This window comes from Netta rufina (assembly GCF_964035555.1).
Source record: "Netta rufina genome assembly, chromosome: 2".
In the NCBI taxonomy this organism is placed as follows: Eukaryota; Metazoa; Chordata; class Aves; order Anseriformes; family Anatidae; genus Netta; species Netta rufina.
The window spans coordinates 109,300,502-109,325,243 of record NC_140124.1 but is presented as its reverse complement, the minus strand read 5'-3'; the positions used below and the strand labels follow the sequence as shown (position 1 = coordinate 109,325,243).

General features: G+C 43.9%; 1 protein-coding gene across 1 annotated transcript in view; it reads right to left on the bottom strand.

The window, feature by feature from the left end:
• The window catches only part of COLEC12 (collectin subfamily member 12), a 95,674-nt gene that overhangs the window by 61,679 nt on the left and 9,253 nt on the right, over nt 1-24,742 (bottom strand). Inside the window, exon 2 of the mRNA XM_084306675.1 lies at nt 23,325-23,375. Coding sequence (XP_084162801.1) covers nt 23,325-23,375 — 51 coding nt within the window. The remainder of the gene's footprint in view (nt 1-23,324; nt 23,376-24,742) is intronic.

Here is a 24,742-nt window from a genome sequence, read left to right as displayed (position 1 = left end):
ACTGAGCTTGGATTCCTACCAGTTCCGACTGGATGCAACTCGTCTTGAACAGTGGTACAATTGGCATCTGCTCCCTCTGAATGTGCTATCAGCTGAGACATGGGACTGAATTATGGATTAAATACCAGATGGGGAAGAGGGAGGCATTCCTAAAGGATGTATGCTAGAGAAGCTATTATGTATGTAATTAAAATACATTCTCCTGCATAATATATTTAAGGTGCAACCAAGAAACGCTGCTTGGGGGCCTTGCCTCCCTGTTGAAAACATCAGTGATCACTGTGAGATGAGCAGTGAATTCCTACTGTTGGTGAAAAAAAGATTTTCATAAAAACTCTTCATTTCTCCTCACCTTGCTGATGAATATGCAGTTTTCCATGATATGGTATATGAGAAACCAGAAGATCTGTGCTGGAGACAGACTGATTTATTTTTTTCTAATAAAAAAGGAGGAGTGGCTAGTAAACATCTTCCTTGCTTCAGATGTCTTTAATAGGTCAAACTGATGTGAAAGATGTAACCAAGCATCTTTCTCTGTAAATATATGCTGTGAGAATGATATTTCCTGAAATATGACTGGGTAAAGAAAATCTCTTCATGAGTTTTGAAATCTGGTTCTGAAAGAAAAATTGTAGGATAATGGCCTCTGATGAAATAATAATAACAAAAATAATAATGACCAGGATATTTCCCTAATTCTACTAGTATTGCTTTCATCATCATTACATTCAGCACTTGTGCCCATTGGCCCTAACTCCTATGTTATTTCACTGTGTTGGAACACTTGAAGTACAAACTAAACGCTGCAGCTATTTTATTTCTTATTAAAAATCAGGAAGATTCTTTTGACAGCTATACCAACAGGGAAAGCCTGCACAATTGACTGAAAATTTGTGTTCTTTTTATCATTTTTATGGTGGATTAACACTGTTACGGTCAGCCAACAGTATTGCACTGATACCAAGAACATTAAGTGGTAAATCAAGTGATTCACTTTTGAGGGATTTTTTCCCCTAACCTTTTCATTTAAACATTTATGGGTCTCCAAGTGCTAAGAGGAAAGCTGTCCAAAACTGAGTGCTTGAGCACAATTACACTGGCAAGACTAGCATCTAGCCAGAGCCTGAAACTGGTCCCTTAAATCTCCTAGTGATCTGAGCCCAGGTGCAAACAGCACATTGGAAGCAAGTAAATCAGAAAACAATCTTGGTACTTTACAGGGCTGGGGATTAATTAGCCTGCTCAGGCCCTACGGCAGGGATTGAGAAGCCCTGGCCCTGAATGCTCAAACGTGTTTGCGTGTCCCTGCATTGCACCACCTGATGTCTGTGCTGTGGGCGGCTGATAGCGGTCTGTCTGGCTCTTACTGGTTTGTTTCAGAGGGTCAGAGGATTCCCCAGGAATTTCACACCTATTCCTGTGACAAAGCAGAGGCACCAGCCTGAAATGTTTCTTGTCTTCACACGTCCTGGACGTATGCTCAGTATAGACTGTGAAAGACTCCTGCTCTCCTGAGCCAGGCAAGGTTTTGTTTGTCATTAGTCAACTCCTCCTGTGTAATCTCAGTGTTTCTTTCTCATACCTGGAGAGAATTTTAAGCCAAAATTAATGACCCATTGCTAACATGCACTGTGGCTAATATTTCATCGGGACTGCATCGCTGCAAGCAGCAGTCTCTGCTGAGCGTCAGTCCCTGTCTTCCTGACTATGCCATACTCCTCCGTGTAGCTTACTAACTTGCATTACGTGTAACATCTTTTGTTGTTTAGCACTAATAGGATCCAGTCGAACTATGCATAATTACATCCAGGTCTCCTTCAACGGATGGCTTATTGCCTCTGTCAATGATCTAATAAGTAAAGAGACATACCATTAAACGAAGAATGAGTAATGCATGCTGAGGTGATTATTATGCTGTGGTGCTCATGCTAACAGCTGGAAGAGATCATGGATTACTGAGACTACATGAGCTTTGGGATGGCCCCCGCAAAACATTTTCAAGAGTCCAGAATTTATTTCAGTGCCCAGGTTAACATATCTTTCCATGCTGCTCCATCCTTCCTGCAAATGACTGTTTCCTTCACCCTAATTCCTGCATCCTGAGGAAGGCTGTTTAATCTTGTCATGGAAATAGCCTGTGAAGACAGGGGGGAAGAGAAGCAGAAAAAGCCTGCAGCTCACAGTCCTGTGTAAGCAATAGTTAATGGACGGTACAGGACACAAAATTCTCTCACACCAATGCCTCCTTAATTCACTTAGCCATGATGAAATGTTTTCAATAGGAAAAAAATAAAAAAATAAAAAAAATTGAGGCTGGACAAGTTAGACTGGTGAGACAGACCAAGTGCCAGTTCCCCAGTTTGACAGGGCTAGAGGTCAGTGCTGCCAGGAGACACATCTATCTGATGGCTTGCTGGCATTTCTTCCAAACGCCTCCTCCCAGCTCAGGTTGAGGCCTAACCAGCCCTTCCCGTTGCCAAACGCAGAGGCACATCCAGGAGCATGACTGCAGGCACGGGGAGGGGGTGAGCTGGTGGTGGTTGGTCCTCTGACCCCCTGTTGGTGCTTCATCCAGAGATGGAGACCGTGGACTGAAGAAGAGGCCTGCATGCTGAGCGCTGCCTGGGATATACGCTTTGTACAGCTGTGCGAGTCTCAGAAGTATGAAGACCACCCCAAAAGTGCTCTGAATAGAAGAAGGAATGGTGCAATCCCAAATCCCCCACATGGAAAGGCACCAGGGGTTTAATTTATATCGAATTGGCCCACGGGCTGAACATCTCAGTATTATCCTTTGAGAACAGAGGGAGACGTCACAGGGTCACCCGAGGAGCACTGGAGCCAGGAGTTTCCATAAAAAGCCCACTGCAGCCTGGGGAGGAGATGAGAGGGAGGGAGAGGCCAGAGTGAGCTGAGGGTGCTCACACCAGGTATGGAGGCTTCTTCCCCACCAGCACAAGCCTGCAGCTGGCAGAAAACAGGGTGCAAAGGTTTGAGCAGCCCAGACAGCTCAGGGGAACTCCTGTCCCCTGAAGACCTCCACCACCCAGAGTGATGCACAAGGGAGTCAGCCCCTCCTTTACTGCTGCATGCTGAGCCAAAGGCAGCTATACTTCACTAGCCCTCAGCAATGAGCACACCTGAAACTGATCCTTAAAAAGCTTCCTCACAACTTAATACCTCAACCCCCTGGCTGTTCCCTAGCTCCTGTGAGTTGTCCAAAACCTTTTGGAGAGAAACATAGCAGGTCAGGAAGACTTGCAGTCCTCACCAGAAAAAAACAGAATGCTTATCCTGTTTGCATTACACATCTTGGGAGCTAGGGCACAGAGGACTTCAGCTGTAATGCTGCAGATCATAAAATATTTGCAGCCAGCTCCTGGACTGCTCCATAACGGACCATGGGAGCCCTCAATGCTGACCTCCCTCTGCGAGCTGAACATTTCATGGCAGTCACTCAGAGAAGGCAAACACAGCCAGCATCCACCTACAAACATCCAGCAGAACGGGCTGCGAGCCTTCAAAAAAATGTTGAATATCAGTACAATAAGCTATGCATTGTACAGAAGCATGATCTGTCCAGCTTGCTTTGCTATACCTGGCTCCATTCCATTCAACCTAATTCAGCTGAAAAACTAGGCAGAGCTGATGGATTTGACTGCCTGAGTAATCCAAGGGAAGACTTTCATCAGGTTCAGCAGGCACTTTGTCTGTTTACACAGTCCCAAAACAAAGATATAATTGAATGCCATAGATTTTTGTCTGGAAAAAACTGCATGAGAGTCAGCTCTCGCTGTTCTCTTCCTTCATAATAAAATTCAGTTTGTTTATTTTTGCTGAAAATGGTCTAACCACATGAAACTTGGTTCTTTGTTAGGAAAATATTCTACAGAAATAATAAGCGGCCCCTGCCATCCTCTCAGGTGGCGAACAGAAAAAGTTAAATATCAGAAAATCCACTAACTTAACAGTTGATTTTTCATCGGAGTAAAAATATGTTTTCAGCAGGTTCCATTTCTGCTTTGAGAGGCTTTCAGGAAAAACACTATCCCACTGTTCAGGACAGGTTACGCTCCTGCTTTGCCACAGCTGCGAGCCCTGGTACCACCTCTGGAATTTGTACAACTTGAACTAGTTTGTTTATATTTGCTTACAAGGAGTTGAGTAAGCTCTCAGAAACACTGATGTGGAAGCAAAGGGACACCGCAGAAGCCTCAAACTTGCCTCACCCCTGCCAGAGAGGCTGAATTAGCTGTAATACTGTCTGTGATGCTGCTGCAGCAAGGAGGCTGTCAACAAGTTCTCTTACAGCACACAGTGCTCAGGGCCAATGCAGCCATGATCTGTGTGGGAAGCTCAGCAGTTTTGCAGCCACAACCAGAGTGCTTGATGCTAAACGGTTGCTGATCTGATCAGAAGAAATGGGAACGCTACACGTCTCCCCATCGTCCACTCCCATGTCCTCTCCTTCAAGTTTTAGAGTTATTTATTTTCTAAGGCATACCTTGGCTGCAACCAGGAACTACTTTGAGCTCTACTAGATATCCTCTCAGGGATTTTTGACTGTGCACAACAGACTCACATTATATTCTGATATAAAAAACTGTCACTCCAAAAATATATAATAAATAAATATATATATAAATATATATATATATAAAGAAGTGACCAGAAACCTCTCAGAAAAAAAAAAAAATGTCCCTGTGTGGGTTCCAGGTTACAAAGTTTGTATGAGATGAAGATGACCAACATATAAAGACTCTCCTTGGCTTGCAGCAACAGATGTAGATGTGTTAGATGAAACAGAACCTCAAAAGGTAAAAAAAAAAAACAACAAAAACTTTATGAATTTTCTTGGTTAATACTTCGACCTTCTGTTTACTAGATGTTTACAAACAGATCTAGAAGCAGTTGGCTGTTCAAAATAATGTTTGTGGAAAACAGTGTCACATAATTGCAGAATGACTGAGGTGGGAAGGGACCTCTGGAGGTCACCTGCTCCAACCCCTGCTCAAGCAGGGCCACCCAGAGCAGGGTGCCCAGGACCCTGTGCAGGTGTCTTTTGAAAATCTCCAAGGAGCATACTCCACAACCTCTCTGGGGAGCTTGTACCAGTGCTCCACCACTTGCACAGCAAGGAAGTGCTTCCTGATGTTCATGGGGACCCTTGTGTTTCAGTTTGTGCCCGTCACCTCTTGTTACATCACTGGGCACCATTGTTTTTGTATGAGAGTGAACAGAAAAACTCCTTTATTTACTACTTCTTCAGACTTGAGGACTCAGCCCTCAAGTAGTGGGGAGGCTCTCTGGAATCACAGATGCTCACAAAATGCTGCCTCAGTGTCCACTTGCACCCTTTGGTCCTCTACTTCTACTCCATTTAGGCCTCCAGCTTGGAAGCCTGCAGATCTACTGTGCTGACCAATGCTGCCACATCATCCCCTTGGCCCACAGGTTATTACCCACTATTTGCTATCCCAGTTCCTGAGACCACAAGCACTTTGATACCTGCACAGTTCTTAGCATAAGGTTTACTCAGCAACAGATACTACCAAAACCAGCACCATTAGTAAAAGCAAGAGCCCATCATTTAGACACCAGGAAATGAACAGTTGTTCACTGCAAGCATGAAGTGTTTTAGCCACTTCTCAGCTTTTCTGCACATATGCAATGTATAGTTTCTACAAATGGAGCAGCAGGCTGCAATATTTTTAGAGCAGTGTGCTGCTGATTAAACCGTAGTGAAGAATGTGACACCTTTTTTTGGAAACTAAACCCAGTGGAAGTTTGCAGTAGAATATTGTGTCGATGGAATAAGGCAGTTCCACTTCAAAAGATTTAATTTTACAAACATTTTCAAATCTTTTAGGAAAGCTAGAATAAGCTGTCCGTGTTTAGATTTCTGGAGAAAGCAATTACAATGAACAAGCATCAAAACATTCTGTAAAACCGAAAAATTGGTTTACTGAATTGAAATGTGTTTATTTTGAGGTGACGAAAAAGGGAAACAGTTGGACAGGATTTCTTACTAAATCGCTGCGAGACTCCATGCATCTCTGGCTGAGGAGCCCAGCCTCCTGGTGAAAACTGAGACATAGTTCATCTAATCCGTTTTCCCCATGAAACAAAGAAACAGAATTTAATACCAAAGCAAAATAAAGTGGAATAGCTGAGTAGTTCAGAAATTTTGAAATTTCAGTTCAATTGAAGACTTTGAAATAAAGCATTCTGGGATCTTCTTAGATGATCCCTTCTACAGCTGCCCCGTGTTGGTGGGAGAAGAGGGAGCAAATTATGTTGTCTTTATTCAGGGCAGCAATAAAAAACATTAAAATAACAGAGTTTTTTTCTATGACAAAAGAATCAAAGTTTTTGACAAAAGAATCAAAGTTTTTGGCAAAGTCTAGTTTTGGAGCAATATGCCAACACCGCATTCTCTTTGAACAGAAGTATTTGGATATAAAAACAAATGAATATACTTGGAATTCAAAACAAATTTCAGCTGTGTGCAATGCAATCACATTTGTTGTATGTTACCCCAAAAATGAGACCTGAATGGTAGAGGTAGCTGGTGCTTAGAAACTTCCACATCACAAATACATGAGCCATTAACCATGCCGAAAACAGACAGAAAAATATATTTTCTATCCTGTCTTTCATTAAGCTCCCAGATTCACTCCTCAAAGTGGTGACATATAAAAGTGTTTATTGTAACAACCAGGGTGAAATTCTGGATCTTCATCCTTTTGCATGAAGGCCATCCTCTAAGTCACAGAAGCCCAAAGAAGGGGCAAGTTATTTGATGTTTTGCCAGTGCAAAGTTCCTCACACCTTTTTGCAGTGCCACCGGTGACAGCCACAGCCAACAAAAGGATTCCGCCCTTGATGGCAAAGGCTCTGGTCTATGGACCTGGTTTAATCAGGCTTTGGAAAAGCAAACTTGAATATGACTGCTTCTGCACAGACAACAGGAGTACTGCACACGAACATCTGGGCGAGGCAGCTGGTGCATAAGAAGGAAGAACATGTCAGTTTGTTATTTAAACATGGAAACTGTGTTTTGAAAAAGTATTTTCAAAGTTGTAGCTAAGCAGAGATTAAGGCATTTCATTCTCTTTGCTTCTTCTATGATGCGATAAATACATATGTTTTTTGTTTACAGATAGACTGAGAGGATAGAGTCTCCAAAATAATATCTGAGTTACCTGGTGGGTACCTAAAGGAGTACCCAGCCTGTAAGCCTTTTTTGCGAAGTCTTGATGTCCAGAAAGCGAAAAATGCAAATTTTCTAGGAGAAACTGTAGTAAACTAGAAGAATTTATCAGCATCTGCCTCCTTGTATCTGAAAAAGCCTATGCATTTACAAGTAAAATTTTCCCAACAATCTTCCCCTTTGAGGCTTATCAGTCCACCACAGCTTATCACTGATGCCAAGCAATGTTGGAATGGCTTTATTGTAAAAGAAGTCTTGTGTATAAGAGGAGAACATGGCAGAGAATTCATTATTTTGGTTGTGCTCTCTGAAGAGAGGCTATTGAAGACCCACATTCTTAGATATGCATGAATATGAAAATCCGCCTACAGGTATGGGGTGACAAGGGCATCCTCTGCCTGGGGGGCATGAGGGGCTCCCCACTGCATGGGCAGCAGGACAAGCAGTTGACATGGCTCCTTATTTTCCCCATCTCACCAACCATTTGTGATCCTTGCTCTGGGGTCCTGAAGTTAGGCCAAAATAAATGGGAAGAAAAAAAAAAAAAAAAGCAACACGTTTTGGGACAGGGGGATAAAACAGAAATATTTCTCTAGACATTTTTTCTTTTCATTGGCAGCCACCGGCCACTGCTCACAGGTCTGGTATTTCAGACACGGTCCCAGAGGAGACTGCCCAGTGCAAAAGCTGCAGGTGAGGCAGCCAGGGCTGTCACCACCACAAGCATGGTTCCCCTTTGTAGTCTATATGGTACTTATTTGTCCTCATCACGCTAAACAGATAATACTCTAATCCCTACCCCCCCATGAAAAAAATCTTATTAGTGCTATGTTTTCCAAGACAGTGATTTATTGTGACAAGGATCCTGTTTGGCCAGCCCTGCCTCTGCAGTTCCTTTAAGTGCAGTATCATGAGAGGAAAGCACATCACACTTCCTATTATCTTGAATTCTTACATAATGGAGGAAAACAAGCTCAGACTCAAAATAACCCCAGAGCCCTGTACCAAGGAAAAAAAAAAAGAAAGAAAGAAAAAAAAACAATTAACATTCCACATGTTGAAAGAATGTAAACAAAAATGTCATCATAGAGACATGCAGAAAACTGGTGTTACTCAATCTGAACACTGCCAATTCTCCATCTAATGAGTTGCTGAATCCCGAGACAATCAGAAATGGCTCGTGAGAGCTTAGGGAACAACAGCATTTGTTTTTCCTTCTGATTTCTCCTTATTAAAAGCTACGGGGAAATCACTGAGTTAGAAAGACAACCTCAATTACTCTTAATTGCTGTCAGTGCTGGTTAGCCCAGACCACGTTGATCCTGCAACGAGCAGCAACGAGAACAAAGCAGGTGCTCTCTCCTATGGCCTCTTCCCAGCACACTCCCTGCAGTTGCAGTGGAGATGCCATCTAGTAAACGGCTGGAAGCATGAGCTCGGATGAGATCATGATGCTGCTCATGCTCATAACCATGTTTTGTCTTAAAAGCAAGGCTCTCTCAGGTCATGGACTGAGCAGGGACATGCACGTGGCCTGGAGGAATAGCTATGTTAAAGTAGCACCAAACTCCCCTCTTAAATCTAGATAAATGCAGAGGACTGCCTCAAGGGAGCTGAGAGAATATTGATGCTTTTTGAAGCAAAATAGATCAAGCCAGATAAGCCTGGTCCTTGCTACTTCTCCTTCAGCATGTATTTGAAAGAAAGCTGGAGTGTAACTAGAAGTAACTAATATGGTTCTTCTATGCGCAGCAAGAAATGCAGATAGAGAACAGAGCTGCAAGGTGGTAAACTCTCCAGTTATCCATCTGGTTTCTTTTAACCTTTTCCCCAGTAAAAGCTCAAAAAATATCAGAAACATACAAAGTGGGATAATACATATTAACAAATAGAGATGAAGATTGATACAGTTTTGAAGCATAAAATGTCCTAAAACCAAGTTCAACTGCTGGCCATTTTATCACCCAGTCATCTAGGGCCACATTCAGCAACTCTTTTACTCATTAAAAATTACTGAAACAGCAATGTGGATGTAGGAACATCCACTTCGAAACAGCTTGTAGAAAATCTCAAAACAAATAAAAGGAGATATTACTATTGCTCAGTGAGAAGATCTAGAACTGGATTTTTTTAAAAAATGTTATTTATTTTTAGTAAATCCTATAGGATTAACTTTACTATTGCAAAACTCTAATACATTCACAGTGAGACACAAAAATATTTTGACACTATACCAGTCTTATCAAACACTTGTTTATTTATTCATATAATGTTCTTGAACTGGGGATGGGGAGAGAGAACCCTATGTTATGTACTAGATATCATAATTACGTTAAGCTATGCTCATTTTTACAATACGTATAACAAAATATAAAGGTGCAAAATTAAAATCACAGGATCACAAGGTAGCTGAGGTGTGAAAGGACTTGTGGAGGTCATCTGGTCCAACCCCTGCTCAAGCAGAGCCACCCAGAGCAGGGTGCCCAGGACCACGTCCAGGCAGCTTTTGAAGATCTCCATGGAGGAGACTGCACAACCTCTTTGGGCAACCTGTGCTAGTGCTCAGTCATGGCCAGGTACAGATCCACATGGATATTTAGGATCTTAAAACATACTTCAACACCTTATTTTCTGCAGGAGGAACCAGGAGACTCCCCTGACAGGTGCTAATGGACAGCATGGCATATGCTGTCGTAGATGAAATGAGTCCTGTTCACTGAGAGCCTGACCCCATCTCACAAAATACCATGAAAGTATACGATCAATCTTACTGTGATTTAAAGCAACGTACTTATTTAGACCTTTCTGCATGAACATCATTTAACTCCCTGTACCACAGATCAGGATGACATGAATCCAAACAAATCATTTCACACTTAGACACCGGTAGGGACCACGCTACTTCAGTCAGTGGAGCCCTACCTATTTACAGTAGATTTACCTGTGACCTAAGCAGGTAGCTCATGAGGACTAGTCAGAAGACTCTCCACATGTTCCTAAAAGTCATTTAAAATGATTATGAGAAAATTGTGTTATAGACAGCTCCCATGAATTTCCAAAAGAGTTTGAAGCAAGAAATCCCCTAGAGAACCCGTTCTCTGCCTAGTGTACTACAGCTGAACTGCCTAATCTGTATTTTAAGGCCTGGGTAATCTGTGCGGAAAATGCAAAATCCTCATAACAGATGACAAGCTGAAGAGAACGACGGTTTGTTTATCTGCCCTAGGAAGAGCTGCATATAGATTGCAGTTCCTCTCCCTTGTGTTTTTTTTTTCACCATAACTTTCCATACACCACTGTTCAAATATTTCAAAGAAGCCACTCTGACTTAAATGTCTAGTTTACTGGAAATCTGCTGGCAACATCCTTGTGAGTTGGTTTGAAAAACAAGCAATGTAATCTGCAAATCTTTCAAGCAGCACATTTGTAAACGAGGAAGTTTGCTGACTGCTTTCCCTCTCTCTTAGTAGTGGTCAGCTCTGGCAGCAAAACCCTTTGAAAAACACACAGCCCGCGCTAGAAAAAAGATCAAACACTGACCCGACGGCAGGACCAGCTCGCATCGGTCTCACAAGGAAGAAGAAAAAACAAACAGAAAGTGAAGATGACTTTTTGTGGCCCTGGTGAGCTGGGGAGATGAGGAAAAAAGCCAGAGGGCATCACAGCAGATGCACCTGGAAAGGTGATGCTGCCCGGGAGAGGCACGGGGCTGTGCCAGGGGTGAGCACTGAGCAAATGCTACACATCTCCCCGTCCCCCACATGCCGTTTTATTCACTTGAGCTTGTGATGCCACGCAGACTGTGTGGTACGGAAATGTGTGGGTAATGTGCTTTTTCTCTTTGGGAACACAAAGCCTATTAACAGCTTTGGAGTTCAACGCGGAAAAAAAGCATCCCCACCCAGTGTTTTAAATGCCATACTTATTTGCTATGGGATTTTCCTAAAGGGCTGTGCTGGGAGCTATATAAGCAGCAAGGAGTTATGTTTATAGCCCTGTACATCCCTTCTGGATGGGGACAGCTGCAGCTGACCCTCGCTACCTACTCTCCTACTTGCTGTGCTGCTCCCTGGAGCTTGCAAGCAAGGGCAGCCAGCACCCACCGATTTAGGTGGAATGACCTGCAAATGAGCAAACTCTCTGCTGGGATTTGGGTGGCTGGCCCCACAGACGTGAGCGGCAGCGGCGGCCCTTGCCCTGCTGACACAGCTGCACCGGGCTCACACCCGTCCGTGCCAGCTCCGGCCGAGATTCGGTTACGGAGCAGAAATAATAACAAAAGCAGGAAACAGGTCAGCACTGCCCAAGCTTCACGCCTTCTCCCGGGAACGCCGCTGGTTTCCAAGCTGCAGATGTTTTTAACCCCATCCTGCAGCGTGCCTGCCCTGCGCTGATGAAGTAAAGCACAGCATGTAAAATAAAAGCAATTCCAAGCAGCGCGGGAGCAGTTGGAGCAATTTGCATTGCTTTGGATGAATGGGCTCAGAAATATGAACTGTGCTGAGCGGCATCCAAAAAATTGTGGATACACTCTCACGATGGATACTGCAGTCCCAGAGCATCTCACACACATTGCAGCATCTTCCTCTGTTCTTTGCTGCTGTCAGCACCGCACTTCAGCACAGGGCAGGAGAGAGACCCAATCTGACCCCATTCAGCTTTCCTAACTCCAGTGTCCACAAACAATTGTGCCTACGACAATTTTGAGATTACAAATCCATTTTGAATGTGGATCTGTAAGCAAAAGGAGAAGAAAATGTCCGCAAAAGAACTCCTTGCTGTGAATTCACCCAAGTAAAGGCTGCAGGACCAGAGAACTGTCCTCAGGGCGTATCTGCAGTGGCTGAGATGGTCCTATAACACGTCGCTCCACAAAGCTCCCATAACTTGTGGAATTTGGAGGAGTTTCTTAATTGAATTTCCACTGTATTAAAAGCATCTGAAAGCTATTAAAAAAAAAAAAAAAAAAAAAAAAAAGACATAGGAGTAGAGTATTATGAAAACCCAAACAAACCTCAAAACACACCCACCCTGGAAATGTCTCCCATTCACAGCTTCACTGAGTATTTTCTTTTAACTCACCACAAGTCTTCCCAGAAGAATAACTGAAAAGACATTAGAGATTATTTATTTTTCTTTCTAAAAGAGTGTTTTAGAAACCTCCCAGAAGGGGGAAAAATAAAATAAAGTGATTAAATTATAGTGCCACATCAGCGCAACCAGCAAGCTCCAAATCGAGAGAACTGCAGTGACGTAAGTACTGCTTAAGTAGGCTGCCTTTTAATTTCACTGTCAGCTCTTCTGCTTCCCTTTACAAAGAGACTTCCCCTAAATCTCTCCTAGGCCACCTTGAACTCCTGCTGGACAAATACTTATTCTTGAAGCTCTTATGATTATTCTGAATTTTGATTTTTTTTTTTTTTTTTAGGTCATCTGGTTTCAGGCATGTGAAATTTCTTTCTTTGCAATAAATGACGGACTTCACAAGGAGTCCTCTTTCCATTGGAGACATGATTAGAAGCTCAATTGCTATTCAAACCAAGTGCAATAGAAAGGGTTTGTTGTGGTGAACACAGCCCCGTTTCTCTCTAATAAATCACAGAACCGCTCACAGTAACCTCTCGCATAGATGGCTGAGAACAAAATACAGCCCCACAACGCCGCTTTTCCCAAAGCCATCTGCCATGAATACGAGCTGCTCAGGAGCTGGGATGCAAAGCTGCAGCAGAGCCACAGATGTGGCCACTGCTGCAAAGGCAAAACACCGGCTAACTGCCCCCATCCCACGTGGCAGTGAGTGGAGCAGAAACGTGCTGGGCAGAGGGGTTAAAACTTGAGCTCCCTTCTCCGATCCCAGCCCAGAGTCAGGGTCTGCTCAAGCAAGAGGCCAGCTGTGAAGTTTATGGGTTTTTCAGGCTACTCTGACACTGGCAGGCATTTCCTCCTGCTACCAAATTTCCCTGCTGCATCGTCTTGGTGGGCTCAGCACTGAGCCTAGGGCTGAGATCTGCTTTCTACTTTCTGCTGGCCTACTCCAGGCCATGGGCAGAGCAGAAGGACAGGAGTCACCTCTGCTCTGCTCCTGCTGTGGCTAGAGAAGAAACAGCAGAATGTGGGGTTCCCTTTTGGCACCCCAGAGCAGCATCTCCGCAAAGCACCACACCTTGAGCTGTGAATGCCACAGAAATGAAGGGATCTCCCCCAGAGATGGTTTCACGTGCAGATTTGGAACCTGCATGGAGGGTGATCCGTGACAGAGGAAAGACCAGCAGGGATGGAACAAAGAGGGGCTGAATTACAGACCCCTGAAAAATGGTCTGTATTTGGTTCTGTTTGATGACCCAGACAGACGTGTCTGTTCCTCCTCCGTTTCCTCCGCTATTTTGGTTGGTTCAAGTCCTCACACACATTCAAGTCATTATTTTGACACCTTAAAGTGTTCTCCTAATTTTAGCTAACGGTGACCAACTATTTAAAAAATGCACCAGTTTTAGATATTTTAATAGTCAGGAAAGATTTTTCAAATCCTCTGCAATAAGCAGAAGAACCAGATGTTGGTTTGTTTGCTTCTCCTTTCCTTAGAAGTGAGCCATGCTGTATATCCTTTAGTCCACTTAATAAAGAAACTTCCCCTAGCACCAAAATACACATATGGTCATTTTTACACATCTGTGAAAGAGGTTAAACACATAGTACCATTAATCAAGCAGAAACCTGTTTTCCGAAGGAGACAAATAAGTTATGGAGCAATGCTTAGCTGGCCCATTTTAGGAATGCATACATGCAGCATCATTCTTTGGCGTGGCAAGATGATTTCTAAACTCTCAACTGGGGTCTTGGAACAGGGTGAGAAGGAGAACCAACCTCTCAGGTTTTTGGCTTTCCTGACCATGGGAACAGCACGCCCAGAAACACACTCGGAACACGTTTCCAGATGGAACCTACACGACAGCTAAACGTCCGCGGGTCTGGGTTTTGTATATTTGAAGTTGTGCTGCCAGGTAGTCCAACACAATGACCCAAATCCAATCTGGATGTATTCATACGAAACTGAGCACATACATTTAAATATAAACATCCGCGCACACAAACGGTGATATGCAATAACTTCTGGGGAGAAGTGACTTTAGCTGTGCACAGATGCTACATTGAAACTTGACAGTGGGTGTTCAGATTACTCTGGCTTCAGCCTGTGCAAAATGTTAATTAAGGACAAGAGCTCTTCCCCTCCAAACTTGAGTCTTCCAGGCCAGATTTAAAATGAAATCATTAGTTACATGGGGCATTATATGTCGTATTTCCACCCAAAGCAATTAACTTCCAGGGAGAAGGGAGGAAGGAAGAAAAATATCCCTTGGCTCCGTGTATTACTTAAGTTTTTGTAATGAGATTGCTCTTTGTTAAACAATAAAGCAGAAATGTATATAAGAAATCTTCCAGTTACCAGTTGTCCCTATACACACAGATGGTCTGAAATCATGCCTTAGCCTCTTAACAAAATATACAAGGCTAGTGTTTTTTCTGCCTTTGAACACGACCGAGTAGACTCCATTGACCTTAACAAGCCTGGCAAGTGAAAGCTTGCATGCCCATTCCCAGGCTAACTCAGAATATAAAACTTGGTGGAATTTTCCGTGCTCCTGGCCAAGACCCTGGTAACAAGCACGCAGAAATACGTTACGTGAAGAAAATCAATAGGCATTTTCCAAACTTTTAAAATGCCGTGTTTTGAAACATATGTGGTGAAGCCCTGCTGAGCAGATCCTAGTGCCCTCACGTCCTTAAAAGAAAACCTGCCTGCCTTGCCTGTTTGTGGCATCACAGGATGGCTTGCAGAAAAAATCAGTTGCTCCTAGGTTGAGTTAAGCTGGACCTAAACATCTGGATAAGACTGTTAAAACAAAATCTCCTAATGAGCCCTAGCCAGGCTGAAGAGAAGTGGACCCCTTTGGTCTTGCACTCGAGCTCCCACAAAACCTCCAGCTGCCTCCACTAAGAGCCACTAGCTGCGCCATGGAAAACCCAGGCACGTTTTATTTACGTAAGGCATCCATCTCTCACTCTGGCCGGGTGGATTTTCCAGATGCATTCCTGACCGAGCTGAAGAGCATCAGCAGGACACAAAGCTCTCTGCTCCCTGTTGCGCAAGGCCTCCCCGTTGGCTCCAGGCACCCAACAAGGCCTCTTCCCGCTCGCGCCTCCCTCCCATCACCCGCTTCCCGGGCCGAAGCGGGACCAGCGGAAATTTGTCGGCTCTCTGCCTGCTCTGCTTAGGTTTACCCATATGCAGAAGATTAATTGAGACTGGGGGATATTGTATTCCAGCTTTCCTTTGGCTGAGCTGTTGCGCTGCAGCAGAGTGGAGTTTGATTTAGTTTTTAACCTCGCGAAGCAGCGTGCTGTTCCTTGTTAATGTCTGCAACAGGCAAAAACAGCCCGAAAAGCTTTTTGAGTCTATTTGCACTATCCATTTTATCTCTCATGGGCTTTGTTCCTGAAGCATTTGTATGCTTTCCCCAGCATTTCTGCATGTAAAACAGAGACCTGGAGATGAGGATCTGTACAGTCACTCAAAATGGCAAGGAATGAGAAGCTCTGGCTCAGCACAGATCTCCCTTCACATAGCCTCTGTCTCTCCTTCCCACTGCCATTTGAAGGCTGGGTGTCTTTAAAGGCTCCCAAGCAGGTGGAATTAATCCCAGCCTATCCCCTAAATTAAGTTTTTGTATGGAAGTCAATCCTTGAACATAAGATTTTCTCCCTGAAATCATCATGGAATTTGCCAAGTACAACAACATGACATATTGCATGGGTGGTGTCACCGATCCCAGGATGCTGGCCAGGCTCAGGGCTGCTGAGTGTGAGGGTGGGAGAGGGCAGAGACCACCAGGTCTGGGTCCAAGAGAAGCTTGGCGTAATATTAGATGGCATTTTATGTCAAAACTCTGTGGCACCTTTGTTCCTAATCTGACAGCTAGGAGCTTGTTGAATCAGGCAGTGCGCGTGTCTAGCGACACGTCTGTCAAGCTGAGTTGTGCCGACTATTCATCTCGGTAGCTGCTAAGTAAAACATCCAGCTCTTTGCTGTTAGCATGCTTGCTGTTCACAAGTTGCTGACAAAGTCATGGCAGCAGGACTGCTTCACACCGACTGCAGCTCTGAGGACGCACTGGGATGCTGAAGAGAGTCTGCCAAGAGCTCAGTGCCCTGCTGGATCAGGTTTGGCATGTCAGTGTTAGACCTCCTGGACATTTTGATGAAAATCCCAAGAAATAAAAGGTGTCTGGGACACAAATGCAGGCAGCACCTGACAGGTAGGGGTTTTATGTTTGAGTGCTGCTAGGTATATCTAACAACATATCCTCCAGGCAAAACTTCATCCCCTGCCATAGTGTACACCAGTGTGCCTCTTCCAAACCTGTGACACCAGCAGTAAGCACAGCACTGCAGCTTCCTGGTGTGGGATGGCTCTGAAGCAGGTACAGAAAAGCCTTGGATCAGTTAGGCAGATCTGAGCACTTGCAGCCTTATAGTTAGCAGCGGGCTGTAAAGAGCAAAGTATGGCGGCTGCTGGCTACAGAGGCAGACTTGTATTCTAAATAAAGCTCAAGGGAAGTTCACCAGGGACATTAGTAATGCTGATGTGTGCTACAGCTACAGGGCAACACTGGGAGAACCCACCAGCAGGCATCTCCAACTATTTTATCTCCCCCTTCCTCCTTATAATGGCTTCTTATCTTAAATTTTCGTTTCTTCCATAGTTTTTCTGTGTTGCTTTTTTCCATGGAAACAGTACTGAGTGCCAAAAATACAATTCGTAGTTTCCTTCCATGACATTAATCTCACAGGTAATTACTTATGAAGCTTAAACAGTCCAAAATGCAGCCTAGGTGTTTTGGCAGCAACCTGATGCAAAGTGCTTCATTATTTGTCCAGCTAGTTTACAGGAAAATAAATACAAAATCCCCAGGTGTTGCTTACAGTGTAGCCAGCATCTTTCATTCTGTTTGTAAATACAACACTCTACTCAGCCCACACACCTATTTTATAGCCCTAATGAAAAATAGAAAGCAAAATTTACACATAATGGTGACCATGCCACCTTCCAATGCATCTCTGGGAAAGGCAGAGATTGACTTAGCAGGTATGACTCCAGGCGTGCAAAGGCAATATAGGAAGAAACACGTCAAGAATTTTAATTGCACTCGATTGGGAAAAACCCATAACAAAGAAAAACTAGATTGCCTACAGACCAGCACACAGCTGGAATGACTTTGGTCACCCACTCTGCTGCTAAGAGGCCTCTTTAGGGGCTTGGATTAGGAGAAGTGCCTTCAGCCAGGCACAGCAGGACAGGTTGGAGAAGGGCAGCTCCATGCCCATCAACCCCAACAGCTCTTACAGCTCCAGGCTACGTCAGCCTGGGACACACAGCTCTGTCAACATTTTGGATCTCACTATTACTGCCTGACGCTGATGGATTTGTCAGGATGCGCCAACTGCTTTCCGTCTTTACCAGCACAGAAAGATTTGGCAGTTTTGTATTTGCAGTTGGGATATCTCAATGACAATCTATTTATCAGCTGTGCCTTCTACATGGTAAGAGACAGAAGCTGCTGACAGAGGAGGGACACAGCCAGAGGTATGCAGGCACCTTGACAACAGCTCCCTGCATACGTTCCTCTTTATTTTTTATTTTTTTATCTAGAGCTCAATTCCCTGCTAACTGCCCCAGTACTCTGGATACGTCCTGAAAATGAAAAGAAAAACAAAGAAACTCCTGCACACACAGTGCCTGTGTACTCCTCAGCCCCCAGGATCAGCCCCAGGGCAGCTGGTGATGCTGGGCTCACCTGAGGAGACATTGCAATGGGAACAGAGGCTCCAAATGAAATATTTTTGCCTAAAATGAACAGCCACGCCGACACCACCACACAGTGTGGGTTTAATTACCCCAGGACACATGCAGACAAAATCCTCTCATCTGATACACATGGCCAGATTGCTGACCTGGAAGCGACACGCCAGGCTTTCCTCTGGCTTTCTGAGTAACGGTGACCCCTGACTTTTTATTAAGCCACACAATTGCACGCTGCAGGCAGACACGTGGAAGAATGCCCAGAGAGGTATGTGGCTTGTGGCACCTGAAATCCCTTGCTGGTCGTTTACAAACCATAAAGAGAAGTTGACAAATTCCTAAAGCTTAGATTTTTATTTATTTATTTATTCTTCACGTCAGGGGCTTAAGGTTTGTGTGGATATAGCTCACCACCAGACTGATGCCAGACATTTTTCTGTGCATGTTATTATAGATGTGAACAATGGCCTGGATTTATCCAGGGATAAAGACTAAAATTATTCTGTCTGTGCAGTGTTAATGAATAAATGTTATTTCTGAACTATCACAGAAATCCAAGTCACAAGTTTTAAAAAAAGCTTACCATGATCGTGTTTGAATTGTTATTTATAGACAGGAAAAAAATGTATTAGTTTAAATCATTTTCTGAAAAAGTCTTCTATCTCAAAGTTTTCATTTTTTTTCACTGTAAACTGTTCATAAGGCTTTCATCAGCAGTTAAACTCCTTAAACTCTTTAAACTCCCCAGTTGTATCCTATCAAAGGAATACACACCAAATGATATACAGCTTCTCTCTGTGTAAAATATTATAAATAATATAAAGTGAGAAAATGGTTATTACATGGATCAAGTTCAGCTGTCCCTAAGACAATCATAGGGGGAAAAAAATATATTTTCTAACTATGTTTTAGAACCTGTTTTTTTTTTTTTTTTTTTTTTTTTTTTTTCCCAGCCTCGTTTTAGTATAGCAGATTTCATTAATGTGTGGCAAGATGATTTGTCCTTTCTTGGCCCAGGAATCCCTAAGATTTAATTCTCAGAGCTGGAATGACGGTCAGGAGCTTTGTTGTAACTGCATGGAATGGACATCACCACTCAGTCATCCCTTGCATCCCCCATGGAAGGTGAAGGGTCCTGACACGTTGTCCTGAGCACAGGTGACGAGATGGGCCCTAATATTTAGGACAGGCTTATGGCCTCCAATTCAGGCTTTGTTTTTTGAGGGCAAAGGCTAATTATCTCACATGAACTGTTTAGTCTTCTGCTTATCTGCAGCGTACTGGCCCTATCTTTTTTTTCCTTGGGAGGTTTCTCATCATCATCAGGACTTTCAGTTCATTTCTTGAACGTCTGTTTTCTGGAACATGAAAACTGGGCTTGCACCAGTTCAAAGGCCATTCCCTTTGGTTTTGCTTATTTCATATTGTGGTACAGCTCCAAACTACTCAATGTACATTTGATGAATAACTTCACATTGAAATTCATACAGTAAATACTCTAAGTGTAGGATTTAAGTTCTAAAACATTAACATAAAAGAACAAAATTCACTGTTGCCTATATGTCTTTTATCTGGGAATGCTGGAAGTTGGGAAGATCAGACCTGCCACCTCAAAGTCCATTAGTTCCCTTTAATTCCGTTGCCTGCAACTAAGATCAGAACTAGAATCTCGGAGGAGAGAGTCAAAACCCGAACATAAAGAGATTTCATCCTGATACCTACCATCTAGAAAATGAGCTCTCAAGCCTGAGCATCCCAAAAATGTGTAATTCGGAAGAGCAAGTTTTGACCTCTCTTCATTCATTCCTTCCCAAAGAGGGGGTAGAGCGTGTAAAACTCTGATTGAAGGAAGGGTTAACATTGGTGGCAATCTGGCAGTCCAGTAGAGGTTTGCCAGTGGAGAGGCACAGCTGGTTATCTGGAGCAGATAACTTCAAAGCAGCCTCAGCAGTGACTGATGATGAAGTAACAGTGATAAGAAACATGCTTCATAGTTTTCTCAGTGCAGCAACCCGAAGCCATGGGCAGCCGAGCCACCAGCCAGCGCTCTTCTGGCAGCATCCCTGCACATCTGGAGCATCCATTGAGAAGAAGCAAACAGCCTCAGTCAGCTGGAAAGAGCGTTTTCCTCCACCTCCCTGACCCCCTGCAGTGAATTTGTCCTGTACTCAAAAGCGAAAAAATGCTGGTGTGTATTTTCCTAGGATCTCGAGGCTGTCTACACGTGTGCTGATTGTTATTTAATGTGTTACTGTGTTGTGCTTAGTGTGTTTGGATTAATATAACCAGTTAGAGTTCAGTGGACTAAAGAGTTGCATGATAAATTCTCTCAAATCAGCTTATCTGAGGAGGAGGGACAGAAAGGTTCAGAGAAAGGGGAAGCGGTGCGTGCTGGCAGGATGGTGAGTATTCACTCTGCTTTTCAAAAGCTTCTTCCCTAAAATGAGTATTGCTTGAGAGTGCTTCCTGCCCTTCACAGATCTCTTCCTTCCTTGAACCAAACTACAGGCTCCAGCAACAAGGCAGCTAATAATAACTCCTCAGCTGAACTCGAGGAAAGCAGTTTGGTCAAGGCTTTGCGTGCCAGATGCTGACCAACACATGTTCCCAGCTGCCAGCAGTGACTCACCACAAGCCATGTTCTTTATGAACAAGTTGTGCTTTAGCCATCTCCCTCTCGGAACACATTTTGCTTCAGACAAAGCCTCCCTCTTACAAAAGATGGAGTCAAAGGCACCTGAGTCACAGTCTTCCTACCCTGTCTTGTGCTAACAGGGTGGACAGGGACTCCTCTGGTCACAATATATTCGTATAACTGCTATGTGATGGCTCCTGAAACAAACAAAATAGCTATGGCTGTTAGCTCACTCCAGTGGCTATATACGACAAGTGCTGAGATTTCTACAGCACCACCCAGCAGACAGGACAGGCCTCCTTTCAAAATGACCTTCTGTCAAAGTCTTGCATAACAAAGCGTGGTTCTTGCCTTGGGCTTCTCCAAACATAGAATCATAGAATCATGGGAGTGGGAAAAGATCTTCAAGATCATCAAGTCCAAGTGTCAACCTGACCCACCAAGTCCCATCACCAAGCCACATCCCTTAGTGCCATATGTAAAACCTCTCAATGGTATGAAAGGCATATTTCATCCTTCCTCTTCCCCAGCATTAGTAATAGTGTGTTTCTCCTTTATCCTTCTCCTTTTATCCTTAATAATATCTTTAATTACCTGAATGCTCCCAATATTACCTGGTATTACAAATGAGGACACAGGGCCAAGAAGGAACACAATCTGGGACAGCAGGCATAACACTTCCTACTGGTCTTAAACTACTTGGCTGTATTTCAGGCCCAATAGCAACCTGTGGTGCCCCACTGGAAATGCCTTTCTGGATGGTTAGCATATTTCAGGTTTCCAAAAGATGTGCATGTCACCTTCCTGAATGGAGGAGCCAACACTGCTGAGGGTATATGGCTCCTGTTCCCCCCAGATGTAGCCTGGAGGGTGGCTGGAGATGCAGCAGTCACTGTAGAAATGGGAATGCATCAAATCAGGATTTCTAAGGGAGGGAAAATAACCCTGTAGGTGGGCTGTGCCCTGTGGGTACCTCCACAAATGCTGGCATTCTCCTCCTGCCCTCTGCCCTAGGAAGAGCAACAGCACTCCTGGACAAGTGCAGATAAATCTGACCTACCTCTTGTGGGCAGCACTATGTTACCCAGGGCAAAAGAAAAAGAAAGGGAGGAAAGCAAGTCAAGACCCAGAAACCCCATCAGGTCACAACAACTATTACTCTTACTGTGAGGATAGTGGGACACACAGTCCTTGCTGAAACCTCTCGCAGTTCACTGCAAGAGCATGCTGACATGGGGTGGTTAGTTAGTGGGCAACACAGAGGGAAGCTGTTTTTATAGGTGCTAATGAACCCTAATATTTCTTATTCTCCTCAGCTGGAGGTGACAGAAATGAACAGATAAATTCTTTTTCCCATTTCTCAAGATTTTTTTTTGCTGTTCCGGGGCCTAATCCAGAAAACAAAAAACAAAACAAAACAAAAAAAAAAGGCAAGAAACAAACTATGTGCAGCCGTATGGCAGGACTTTCCAAGCCACAGATGCTGGCTCTGTGGTTGGCTGACCTATCCAAAATAAAGCTCAACAGCAGGGAGTGGTGGAGTAGTTCAGGGGGTAGAAGAGGTCATGCGAATGTGATCCCCACCTCCCAGCCACTGCAACTCCTTATGCCACAAGTGTGTCTCCCCCTGCTCCTCTTGGGCTGGACGTAATTGTTGACATTTTTTCTTTTTTCTTTTTAAATTCAGCCTGTTTTTCCTATCTGTTTGCCAAATGGGGTTGCTGAAAATGACTCCTGCTCCAGTCTCGAAGGATGCTGATCCCTGTTCAGAGACACATGGCCCTGCTTTCTTCCCACAACAAGGCCATTTTCAATGAACAAGCATTGGGAAAAAAAAATATTGATCAACATTGCTTTAAGATTTTATCTATATGGAATTTTTTAGCTTAAAGTGTAGTGTATAAAACGTTATTCTGCAGCGTATTAAGTCCAACCTTTGGGTTCATTCAAAGGTAAATACAGGCAAAAAAGTTCCCTTACATCAACAGAGGCACAACAAAGAACATGCTCAATCCCTGAACACCACATGGGAGAGTTTAACCAGGTTTTGGTTAAATCAAACACACCCAGATCATCATATCCCCCAGATCAGGGGCAGATAGAGCTGTGGTAAGGGATTCTTGTTACCAGGACTGTATTTTGATATCAGAATGCATTTATACTGTATGTTTTTGCTTCCTTTTTTTTTTGAGATCAGCTGTCACGAATAGTACTGGAATAGTTCCTGGCTCAGCTGTCACAATGATTTTGGAGAGCGTGCAGAAGGTCCCATACAACTGCTCTGGAGATACCTACAGACCATGCTGTGCATCAGTCTGGGGCCTAAGGAAGGCACAGATGATGTTTCAGAGGCTCGGACTCTTTTTTTACAGCCAGCACACTTCTCCGTTGAAGTGTGAACATGCTTTTCATAACACTACTTCATGCAATGATCCAGTAATTAATTGGTTTGTTTCTCATCACACCTGCTGCTAGGCAGACATCAGACTGAATGGGCATTGATGATGGGCCTGTACCTCTATGTTTTCATGCTGCCACTAAGGGAGATTTTAATAGCAGTTGCTTCACTTAACATAAGCACTCAGCAATGGTGAGCTGAAAGATCTGCTGTCACTTACCAAACCTCTTGTAGCCAAAGGACTGCACCTCCTCCTCTTCTGCAAAATCGTCTGGAGAAAGAAAGATACAGCACCAGGTTACTACTACGACTGGAAAAAGATGGGAAGGTTTTGTTACAGGGGCACTAGCTTTGCCCAAAGAGGCGAGATCCCCTAAATGGCGGGACACAGAGCTGACAAACTCAAACAGATGACAAATATAAAAACTGTTTCAGCCTTTTTGTTCTCATCTTCACCAGCTACCAAGCTGTAAAATGCTAATAATCACAAATGTATTTTGTCGGAAGCTGGATTTCTCTTCGCTTCCTTCCAGCAGCAATTACACAAAGGAAAAAGCTGGCATCAGCAGAAGAAATACACTCACAACTTTTTTTTTTTTTTTTTAAATAAAAAGGATGTTTGTGTTTGTGCATTCAACCTCCTTCTACTAACCTGACCCTTCCTTCTGCTGAGGCAGAGGGAAGTGAGAGCTCTGCCTGCTCCCTGAACCAGGTTCTACCCAAGCCCAGGTTGCCCTCAGATTCCTGATTTCTAGGGGGAAGAAGAAGAGAACATTCCCCTTCCTGCATGCACCTATTCATGTAGTGGGGAAGCCTCCAGGGCCCTCTTAAATCAACACCTAGGGCATTGCTTCTCAAGGGGTGCCAGCCTGCCTCGATGCTGCGGAAAATGCCAGGGGCTGACAGCAAGCCCTGCCCTCCAAAATCCGTCTGCACCCACGCTTTCACTTGCATTGCAGCCTTGGAAGGATAGGTGAAGAAAATATACGGTCCTCATCCAGGCTCAGCAAAATCTAAATTTTTGGGTGTATGACCAGGAACAAATCTGACCCACGCCTCCCTCTGACATGTTGCAGTCCAAGAAAGATGTTGCCTGATCCAGCTAAGTCCCTGAAATGCATCATTTCACACAACGTCACCCTTTGCTCAGACAGCACTTTTGACAAAACAGCTCAAAACTTGTGTTCTTCACCAGAAATTACACATTTCACTCGCTGTCAGAGGTGCTCTTGTCTGTCTTCAGCTGGACCCTCATTTCAGATGTACATTTAAGAAATGCAAGAACCAGTGGAAGCTCCTTAGGATCAAAATGAGGGTCAAAATCCTCATTTTGATCAGGATTGGTTTTGAAAAAAACCCAACACCTCACAATCATACCAAACCTTATCTGAAGACACAGTCACCTGAAAAAACATGACAAATCCTGACAAACCAAGCAACTATTAACAGCCAACAAGCAAGCCTCTCATCCCCACAGTGAATTACTCAGTAAAAATCTTCCCTTCTTGCACAAAAGATAAAAGCTGCACAAAAAAAGATAACAGCACCAGAGCCCTCAGCTTCCTGCCTTCCCTTGCTAACACAATCACCTCCTGTTTCTCTGGAGGGCAACGTGGTTTATCTAATCCACATCTGACT